At 42.1% G+C, this 11,418-nt stretch overlaps 1 protein-coding gene across 1 annotated transcript in view; it reads right to left on the bottom strand.

The window, feature by feature from the left end:
• Positions 1-2,365: 2,365 nt before the first annotated feature.
• Positions 2,366-11,418, bottom strand: part of LOC115373772 (exostosin-1a-like) — a 55,985-nt gene continuing 46,932 nt past the window's right edge. Inside the window, exons 6-11 of the mRNA XM_030072328.1 lie at positions 11,015-11,133; positions 10,070-10,165; positions 8,738-8,827; positions 8,321-8,481; positions 7,964-8,135; positions 2,366-6,081 (exon numbers count right to left, since the gene is read on the bottom strand). Of these exons, the coding sequence (XP_029928188.1) occupies positions 5,896-6,081; positions 7,964-8,135; positions 8,321-8,481; positions 8,738-8,827; positions 10,070-10,165; positions 11,015-11,133 (824 nt within the window). The 3' untranslated portion in view covers positions 2,366-5,895. The remainder of the gene's footprint in view (positions 6,082-7,963; positions 8,136-8,320; positions 8,482-8,737; positions 8,828-10,069; positions 10,166-11,014; positions 11,134-11,418) is intronic.

Raw genomic sequence — 11,418 nt, 5'->3', positions numbered from 1 at the left:
GCATCTGATTTTCTATATGTGTCAAAAGAGAGATGCATTTTTAATTGAACAGCAGATGTGTGAAATAAATCATGTAAAGTGTTTAGGGCTTACTAAAAGATGCTTGTATTCACACACACTCACACACACACACACACACACACACACACACATATGGGAGATGGAGGTCTAACTAGCTATAGATTTTATCTATGCAAATACTGAAGAAGATGAATTGGCCTCCTTTAATCCCGTGAAATGAATTGTCTCCGGCTAATAGCACTGTAATTTGTTTAATCTTAATGTATTCAATTATGCCGCTGTGGGGAACCTCTCCTGCTCTCCCATAAAAAAAAAAAAAGCCACTTTCCTTGAGCTGCTGTTTAAAAACTCAGCGGCACTGTCACTTAAGGTGCATTCTGAACACTCAAGTAGTTGCTGTGACTTTTATACTCTTCTTTTACACTCTAAGAGTAGGGAGAGGTTTCAATCAGAGAACACAATCAAACAAAATAGAAAGAAACCACCAAGAAAAAGACAAGAGGCGCTTGAGCTGCTCATTGTCCTGTTGTTAATTAAGATAATTCACGTATTACTTTACAAATATTTGTGTGGGCGTCATATCCTAAAGCAGTATGAGGGCATAATAGTTTCAAGAAATTCTTTTACTCCCCCTCAGTTTTATGCAGCAAGGTGTGTCACAATCCCCTCAGACTGTCTGTTCTATAGGAGGAGCTTGGGGTGCAGGGATAAAGCGTCTGGCATGTATTGCTCTTGAGTGGCTGTGTTCACAAGATTTTGTCTCCATACAGACAGACGCTGCCATGACAACAGAGTGTCCCACACCAGCGTGCTGTGGTGGCAGGATATAACAAGATACAGATCTTCTCTAGAAATCGGTGTGAAAACAGCATCTGAAAAATCCCCTTTTCATATAGCTGACAGTATCTTTAATCATGGCTCAGCTGGCATGCTGCGATGATGTCTGATGTAAAGCTGATAGAAAGGACATTTGTCAAATTTGGCCCTGAGCCACGGCGCTTAATCCAACAGTAGGGAACAGCACAGCAAAGCCCGAACCAGCACGCTGATAGAAATCTTATACCAATAGGATTATGAAACATCAAACTTATTTTATCAGCATAAATCATACTAGCAGGCTTTTGGCATAGGACTAGCCTGCAAGTGCAATGAACCAGCTTCAGTGAACTATCTCAAACCACCTGCATGTGCTGTGTCAAAACTCGCCCTGCAGACTCATCCAAATGCATGCCCTGTGCCCCATGCAGAGATGGAGTTGGGGTAGAGGAATACATACGTCTTAACATAGCTGGTCACATGGCTTTAGCTGTTGACCTTCCTGCAGGATTCGTCCTGTGCAGACACTGGTGGATCCCTTCCCATCAGTCTGCAAACACTGATCACATCAAATCCCTTTCCTCTTCTTCATCACTTCAAATGTAATATATACACATGCACACATAATGCAAAGTATATCTGTGACATGAAAACATCCTGCTTAACAGTTTTTGAAACAATGAACCAGAAGCCCTTTTATTTCTTGAGTTTCCGAGGGTAGCCTTCCCTGCCCCGGCCGAGCTGGCAGCTCTCGGCCACCATGGGATGATCCTGGATGGATGCTGTTATTTATGCAGCATGTCTAAACCGATCACCCTGACACAGATTTATGTAAACACAGCAGTTACTTGGCATAGGATACGGTTGACACATGTGCAGGGAGGAAGCTAAAGGTATTATTTAGTTTGGCACCGGCACAATAGGCGCCTCGCACGGACCTTCTCAAACAAAGAACGTTAAGGAGGCCTGAAAGTGGGTTGGCAGCACGTCAGAGAGGAAGAGGGATGACAAAGTGGGAAAAAAAAAAAAAACGGACTCCTTTGGTGAAATGTGTCTCCAGCTGAGTGTCTTTCACTGCATAGATCTCAAGAGCTCAAATAACTCAAGTCTCTAAGGTCAGCTATTACTATTTTTTCCTATATTTATAACTGTGATGAGCATAATTCAAAACTGGTTTGAAATATAAAGCGGCTGCCTCTGTATTCATTTAGTAGCAGTGTGAGGAAATTGCCACCACTGCAAGAGAAAATGTGAAAATTGTAATTTAGTCTATTATGTAGGACTAAAATAAGTGTAGTCCAAATGTAAAAGTAATGCAGTAAATGCAGCAAAATTTTAATTATTGCTCAAAGCACCACAGTTGCATAAAATCACACAGGAAACACTGTAAAGCACCGTTAAAGACATTCTGAAAAAGAAAAAAGTGGTTGAGGAAGATTCTGTTAAAAAACACCCAAAGACAGCCAAATTATATCAAATGTTTTATTTCATTTTTTATAAAATTGTTTTACAAAATGGTGATTTTTTCCTCTATCTTTCCATCTTTTTCTCTATAAAATTAGGTTTGCAGTTACAGAAGAGAGTGAAGGAAGCAGGCAGAGATTAAGTCGAGGCAGAATCCCATCTGATAAATACTTGTGTGTGTGTGTGTGTGTGTGTGTGTGTGTGTGTGTGTGTGTGTGTGTGTGTGTGTGTGTGTGTGTGTGTGTCCTTACACTACTATACTTGGAAGTGAGGACTGCTGGGTCGTTGCAAGTACAGTAATACAAGACAGTGAGTGAGTGTGTGTGTGTGTGTGTGTGTGTGTGTGTGTGTGTGTGTGTGTAAGCCTAACAAGACCTTCAAAATGTTCCTACAACAGAAAAGGCAGGAATGTCAGTAACAGATGTGTGGTGATAAGTCTTAGTAGCATTCCAGTGTTAAACAATGACATCTAGGGAATCATTATGTGTTACTGGACACCGATAAAGAAAACAAAAGTAGCCTACTAAAATAATCAATACAGGGACCTGGTTCTTGCACAAGGCAGATGGGATAAAGGAAAAAAAAAGCAAAAACTCAGAAGTGTCTTTCTTCTGAAGGCACATTAATTTCTATCGCCCCCCTGCCTCCTGAAACGACATGGGGGGGAGAGAGAGGAGAGAAAGATAGAGAAATTGTCATCTCTTTACATATTGCACCAGATCATTTCTGAAATGTGATTCTGTATTGTGACTATACTCAGTTGTCTTGATAGCCCTGTGTTAGCAATACCAGGAGTGTTTATTTGCTGTTAAGCTGATGGCACATTCTCAGATGTGGAAAAAAAAAAAAAACCCAAAAAAACATGCAGCTCCCTTTCCTGTTCTTTTGTTAGCCTCTCTCTCTCTCTCTCTCTCCCAAACACACTCGTCTCCATTCCTCTCTCTCACACACGCACTCTCTCTCCCACATACAGACAGGATATATTATTTGTATCCTAATGAACCAAATAAATATGGGAGTGCATAGCATTCCTTGTAACGGGGATGAAAAGATAATACTATAGCGCAACTGTAAATGATCTCTTGGCACAACCCGGGGGAAAACATACAGGGCAGTGAAGCTAACAGAAATGATCATTTGTGTTGTCCTCCAGGAAAACCAAGCCTTTAAAGCTAGCAGGGGAAATGTCAGAGCAGGTGTGAGATTTCTATAGAAATGTATGTGGCTGGCTTTCTGGGGGATTAGCAGGACATATTGGCAGTTAGATGAACAAAAACGCAATGATGCAAGATGATCTCAAAACGTACGTGCACATTCCAGTTCAATTAAATCACACTGACATTTGCAGAGAACCTGATATGGCGTATCAAGACCGAGGGAAAATGGAGCTTGAGCGTTAAGGAAGCCTGCCTTTTCAGTCACTTAGGCTACGGATTCAACTGAAGAAAAAAAAAAAAAAAATTCAGTGTCGTGTTCTCCTGACTCACCACGGCAGTGACTGTACAGTTTTGCTGCATGTGACACATGAGGCTCACATTTGGGAGACAAATGTCCTGAAAGTGCTGATCAAGAAAAACGTGTTAAAACAATCTGACACATGTCACACTGACTGAACATACTTCTTGTTAAAACTTTGTACATTTTGCTGTTTGAGAGCAACCCTCACGTCTCTATATGTACAGCAGATCCTTGCTAATCTGAATCCCGCAGAGATGAACAGCTGTTTTTACTCGTAAACATATCAGAGATTCAAATTTGTACATTCTATATTGCAGCTGAAAAGCTTCCTATGGCATGAGTCAGTCACAAAATGCCAAAAAGTGTGCAAAGTCACGTGCAATGTTCACAATGCTGCATATTTCCTTGCGCGTGCCTGGTCAGGTCACCCATCCTTTCAGATAGCTGGGGTTCAGATAACCCAGGCTCTACTGTATCACACAGATTCCTAGTGAGAATTCTTACCAATCTGGTTGTATTTATTCATACCAACTTGGCAAGATACAGTACTCTGACACTGTCTCCCGTTGCATTTTCTTCTGCCCTTGGATGGAAAAATTACTAGCCTGTGTCTTGAACTTGTCAGTGCGGGTTACTGCCAAAATTGCTGTCACTGGCTGAAATTAGAACGGAGCCCATGGCCTGGAGATGAAAACCAAATATCCCTTGCTAACCACACCCAAAAACATCCTGAGCATCCCTTCCTCAGGTTCCAAGAAGACTTGTGTTTCAAAACACAGCGTTGTTTGGCTCAACTGGCAAGCTTTTAGTCTCCCTTTAATCAAGGCAACTCGATAAGACCCTCTCCTCTACCCTTCTTCAGGCTAGCTTACATTCAAGTACTGGTTCACACTTGTCACATAATACATCCTTTCCAAACATGAAGAATAAAAAATGCAGGCATGATGCAGGTTTGTTGCTAAAATGAGAACTGAGTATAAACTGAGGATAAACTGAGTGGAAATGTAATGAGTGGAACTGTAGTGTTTTTCAAGGGGGGGGGATTTGTCAGAGCAGTGTTTATGAGTGCTGCTTTATTCTTGTGGATTCTGGACCGGGGTGTGTTTTCTAGTAGGGAAAAAAAAGATTTCTTCAAAATAGCAGATACTGACAGACAATTCTGTTTGTTCACTTGTCATGAAATTCATTGTTCTGCTTTTCCTGATCTGAAAAATTAAACAAAATGAGGATTTCACCCTTTATAAAGAAAATCACAAATCATGGAGAGGGAAAAAAAAAACAAAAAAAAAACAAGGGAAGCAGCAAGATCAAGGTGCTGATTCACACCAAGTCTGTTTCAGGACTCCCAGCTCTGAACGCCATTGGATAATCTTGAGGCACTGTGAATATAAGATCTGTGATCGAAACTCAGTTCTGTGGCTGGGGGGGGGGGGGGGGGGGCTGGGGGGGGGGGGGGGGGGTGGGAGGGGGGTTGTCGTTCCTCTCTTCACCCGCCCTGCCACTGATTTTTAATTAAGACAGTACAGAGAGAGTAGTGCTGGCCGTTCATTCATTGTATAAAAAAATAGCTAAAACTAACTCCAAAATAGTGTTATCCTCCTCGTCGTCATAATTATCAATAATATTCTGGCAGCAAAATCTCTCTTGAATCTGTGCATAGAGTACAAACAGGAACAGTTTGATTCAGTCGGGGCGAGCTGGGAGTGGCTTGCCGGCATTAGGATGTTGAAGCGGTGAGCTGCTTTGTCCCGCTCCGTGACTTTGACCACTTCAGCGATGCCAGAGTCCCTCAGTTTGCAGTCCTCAGGTCTCTGTTGGTGTGCGGCAGTCACGGTGCAACACAGTGGGGGCTGTGCGTCTGCAGCAGCCAAATACAGCCCAGTTTATCAAGGTCACACTGGACCCCGACGGCTGACCTCACCAATGCACGTAAGTGAACGGGAGGAAAGGAGAAACAGAGGAAGACTGGAGGACATAGCAATCTGTTCTAGTGTCTCTCTCTCCATTTTTCCCTGCACCCCGTCCCGTTCACTTCGGAATCCAAATGCAATCATGGAGAGGCTTTGCGTGTCTCTGCGCATCCGCCCCATCGCTCCATGTCTGATTATGTCCAGAGAGCGAGGGGGCTCAGGGGGGTTATAGCCTCTCAATATCCCTGTACTTCTTGCGCAGTATGGACACCTGGTCCTTGAAGAGGACCGGGTCCAGCCTCATCTGGGAGTGGACCAGGGGCATGCTGCCAAACCAGCTGGCAAACTTGTTCATGCAGGTCTGACGCTGGGCGAAGTGGTCCGGGTCGGCCCAGCGGGATGCCCGGGAGGTCTGGAGGTGGAAAAAGAGGGACGTTAAGACGGAGAAAAAGGGAGAAGGGAAGGGAGCAGGGAAATACAATAGAGAAAGAATGGGTGGATAGGCAAAAAGAAAATAAGTGAGCGGGAGGAAAGGGAGGAGAAAATGCAAACATGCCAGGGATAAAGGGGGAAGGGGATAGAGAAGAGTGGGGAAGGCAGAGAGAAAATAAGAGAGGTCAAAAGGAGAAGAGAAAAAGAAGACAGGTGAAGGGAGGGAGAGCAGGAGAGAGAAACACACAGGCAGCTCCAGGAAGAGAGAGACAAAGAAAATGAATAATGCATCGCCAATTATTCTGACCTTTCAGAGCCTATTGTGATTATTCATGAGTTATTTATTAAAGGCACACAGCAAGAAAACAAATTTCAATTTCCATTTACAAATCACTGATATTTTTTTTTCTTTTTTCTCCCTCCCTAGCAACCAACACTCCTGGAGCAGAGGTGGTATGTGTCTCGCAGCCATCAGACCTTATAACAATCAGGGAAAGGTGTGGGCATCACTGTGGAAAATAAATAATTATGTGCTGAGTTTAAAACCATGATGACATGGTTAAAAATTTAAGAAAAGAAAAAAAAAAAACTATTTATTGGCTATTGCAATCAAGTGTTTCACTGAAGCTAGTTAATCACTGACACGCTATATGGGATTTCTTTTCTGGCAGAGTTTTGAAAGGTTCTCAGACGCTTCTTCTCACAAAATGGGCTGCAGTCTAGGTACAAAATTAGTGTGCGCTTACACTGCATCCTTCAGTAGGATTTTCCCTCACCACAACAAATCAATTCAGCGGTGCAGAGACTCGTGATTCTGTTGCTTTTCCACAATCACACTACATCCTGATCCAGGTCTTCTCTCACTGACACAACCCTTATAAAAAGCTCCAATGGTACAAATTAGACAATATCTCTCTGGCACTGTTAAGCAGTGACTTGTTACTCAGTAAAATATTACAGTAATATTAACACCTCTCCCACCAACAAGTAATGTAACATTACTATTTTAGTTTAATTATTAATAATTTCATTTAGCGCTTTATTAACTCCATGCTCCTCTGAATATTAAATTGGAGTTGAATTCAATAGCATCTCTTGTGTCACCCCCCCCCAGTTGTCTTCCTCATGATTAGTAATCATCCTCTCAGTTGATTTGGGAACATACTGAGCTAGCTTTGACAAAACAAAAGCAATAAAACTTACTTTCTCCCAGTAGAGATATTCTCACTACACTGCTTTTATTAGACACAGAGATTACACAAGCACTGGACATAAAAGCCATTCAGTTAGCCTGATCTTTTACACAGAGACAAAAAGGCGTGGCAACAGACATTTTTGACAGTAAGAGAGGATGTAACAGCCAATTTTGAAGGTGTAATGAAAAAAATCAATATAATGAGGAATGTAACTGCTCCTGGAGAGTAATAAATAATGATTTTTTTGTAATGAGTAATATATTTTTGAAGAACAAACTCAAAACCAATGCACAAGTGATTGGACTTGACATATAAAGTAAAGTTTAAAGTAACCATGAAATGACCTCATATGACTTCTACTTCTTGTTTATCTATCTGAGCAGCTTAAATAGTGACATCATCCTCCACTAGTGGAAGTAAACTAAAGTTTCAACCAATAAAACCCTCAGAAATCTTTAAACATCCTCTCTCATCCACCTATCCCTATAAAATTGTGTTTCTCTCCTAAACTGATATCCCATTGGATTCCATTGGTATGTACTTGTGAATCATCCTTCCCTGCACTATGTCCCCCCAAAACATCCTGTTTCAACAGGAACTATATAAAATCTGAAAAGTAAGAGTCCATTTAATGGGGTCTTTAATAGCATGAACACTCTGCCTCACCTGCCCCATCATGGTCTCCTTGTATTGTTTCTTCTGGGTGACCTTGATGGGCGGCAGCTTGGTGACTGAGGACACCAAGAAGTTCATCAGGATGTCCTCGCAGTTGGAAATCTGGTCAACCATGGTCTTCAGACTGGTTGGAAGGTAGGTGGTATACAAGTAGTGGTAGTATCTAGGAGAGGGAGCGGGAGGAGTGACTAAGCAATAATGGAAAATCTGGGAATTGAGTGTGTTGTGTTTGTGCTCAACAGAAAAGAAAAGAATAGCTGGGGGGAATTACAATTGAGAGCAGATTAGAATTGAACAGAAGAGAAAGGAGTTGAATGACAAGAGCAGAGCAGAGGGTCAGCACGGTACCTGTGGTAGATGGCAGCCCCGGTCAGCACCATGGAGTAGTCATTGGTCCATTTGGACGTGTAGCCCCAGCGCTCCTTGTTGCTGTCCCAGAAGTGGCTGCGGGCTGGATACCCAACAATCCGGTCTGGGAAACTCTGCCACACTGTGAAGGCAAAGTCCACCTGGACCAAGAGGAAAGGAAGACAAAAAATGAAAAAGAGCAATGAGGGAGGGACAACATCAAGCCAAGAAACTAGGACCTGAGCTTAATGGAAATGGTGTCAACTAGATACATAAATACATACATAAACAAATTAAGCTGTTTTCTTTTTATGTGACAAATGTAAACAAATACCAACTGCAACAAATATACCATGTACTCCTGATTAACACTATAACTGTTGTGCTTGTTTTCAGCAGTTTTTGTGGCTGCCTGACCTCTGTGGTGGAAAGCACGGTGTCTTCATCCAGACTGAGCACAGCGTCAGTGGGGATAGTGTCATAGGGCAGGAACCGACTGCTCATTACCTGAGGTGAGATGCAAAACACAGAAAAACAAGCGAAACATTGAAGTCGGTTGCTCTCTGCAAAAAGGAACACCCCCACCCCAAAATAATCCACTATATATACACACAGGATCCATCTGAGCACTTCTGACATACAGCTACTATTGCTGCCAGTCTCTGTGCATGCCTGTTAGCGGTTGCCATTTCTTCTTGCCACTTTTACAGTGTGTTAACGGCAGCGACAGCACAATATGTATGTTGACATAACTGACATCACAGCAGGCTAGAAAAAATACACTCAATTTCACAGATGATCTATAAATAGGAATGGAAATGTTCAAGCGGTGGAGTGTGTACCCCACCAATGTGTTTTGCCTGATTAGCCGCTGCAGCCCCCACCTCCCCACATGTATCTATGCAAATGGCACTGTGGAAAAAGTGCTTAGAAGGCTTTTTGCAATTTTAGCAAAATATGCATACTTATCTAAATGCTTATTCATTTCCAAATATACTGTGTGGGTTTCTATTCCTGGCAGCCATAACCTTGCGAGCTGTCTTGAACACAAACCCATGTTCAATTCAGCAACTGCTATGCCTCAGCAGTACATGCATCTCTGACGTGTGTAGTGTGTATTATTCACGCTCATTAAATGTAACTGTGGACAGTATGAGGTCTTATTCATTATCTTTAAGACAATGGAGTTAAGAATATGATATGCTCAGTCAATAAGGGAAAACAATGAATGACATCTTATTTTTGATTTTGATTTTTGAGGACCATTTAGATTCAAGTTACAAAAAATGTGGAAAAAGTGAAATGTGATGATTGAGTTTACATGGTTCTAATTGTGATAATGACAGATTGCATGCTTATTCCATGTTTTTTTGTTAGCTAAACCTAAACAGTCCTCACTTCACTCAATCCTTTTCCATGGTGCACCATTAAACATCTGAGCATTTGATGCCATTTCTCTTTATGCACTGGTCCCGCAGTGCAAAGCGTCCACAACTCAGTATCTATTCTGGTTAGTTTGGCCACTAGCAAATGAAGAGCGAGTGCTGGATGTGCAGAGGGCTGGGAATAGCAGACGACACACTCTGACCACTTTAACCACTTGGTAAGACACTAAGTGTTGCTAAGGAATTCCGTTTTGCATCTCTGATTGAATTACACAAACGACAGGCTTCCAGGGCGAGCTGGAGAATGGGTGCGGTAACTGCCTGATGAGAGAAAGTGAAATCATTACTATTCTAAGCGTTTTACCTTGCTCTCCCCCTCTATAACGATGACAGGGACTGAGGTGGCAGGCCAGCGGTGCTTGGCAGGCAGAGGCTTGTCACAGTTCCACAGAACTATCACCTGCAGAGAGGAAAACATGTGAAGCTTAGTAATCCGTCTCAATACAATAAACATTAGGGATGAGAATCACTGGGTAACTGGCAATACGATACTATCAGAATATTTTACCAATGACAACGATCGTATCACCGTACAAATGATTCTGCAATATTAGATGTACTGTAAGATAATCAGCTATGATCCATTACAATATCTGTAACTGAGGAAGAAAAAAAATATCCCGGAAAAGGCAAAATAATGTTTTTCAGTATATTGATCTGTACAGCGACTGCAACATGTTCATGACAGAATAGTTGCAGTTCAAATACCTAAAGGCAGGGAAAAAATATGCCTCATAGAAACTCAAATGTGCATTTGCTGAAATTATGTTGAATATTCAAATATCAATACTTGGCACAAGTGTATCGACAAGGAAGAAGTATCGCGAAAGTCTTTCAGGTATCTGTTCAAATTCTCAAACCTTGTCTAGGCTGGAAAAATCTGAAAAGGTCAAACCCACTACAAAGGAGCATTTCAGTTTGGACCCTTTTAAAAAAAAAAACTTCTTATTTAGGTGGTAAATACAGCAACTTCTTCCTGTTAGTGCAAATTTGTTGTCAGAACTGAGGCACCACCCCAACTACATGCCAGCTACAGCACCGACAACTTCTGGTCAGATGTAAATACACAAATCCTGAATTCACATCCTTGGCATTTACAAAATGCCAAAAATAATGGGTAAAACAGTGCCTTTGTTAAGTGTGGAGCGTTGCTGACAATGTATGAGAACCCCAGTTTCATGCTTACATTTCATACAACAGCCTCTCCCAGCTGCAAAGTGACTGCACTGACAGCAGTGCTTTGAATTACCTGAGCACAGTACTGGGATTTGGCAACAGCCACGAGAAGCTTGATGATCGGCTGGGACTGGGACACTAGTGGGGTCACCACATGAATGATCGCCGTGAACTTGGAGTATGGCTTGATACCTGAAACACAGCCAGGAAACAGCAGCAGAGACAATCAGAATCAGCAAAATTAATTTGCCAAGTACGTTTCAGTGCTGAATCATTTCCACTCACACAGTTTATTTAGCTGGAACTGAATCTCATGAAAAAGTCCACAAAATATGTAAGATCTGATCATAGCAGAAAAGTCTAAGGCACAGGAGCTGAACTGGCGGGATCACAAGTCCATTTTGAGTGGACCACAGACGTGTGGGTCAACTTGATCAAAAAGAAGAATTTGAGTGCGTACATTGAGAGGGTGCATAA

This window comes from Myripristis murdjan, chromosome 16 (genome assembly GCF_902150065.1).
Source record: "Myripristis murdjan chromosome 16, fMyrMur1.1, whole genome shotgun sequence".
NCBI classification, from domain to species: Eukaryota; Metazoa; Chordata; class Actinopteri; order Holocentriformes; family Holocentridae; genus Myripristis; species Myripristis murdjan.
This window is presented reverse-complemented; position numbering and strand designations above follow the sequence as displayed.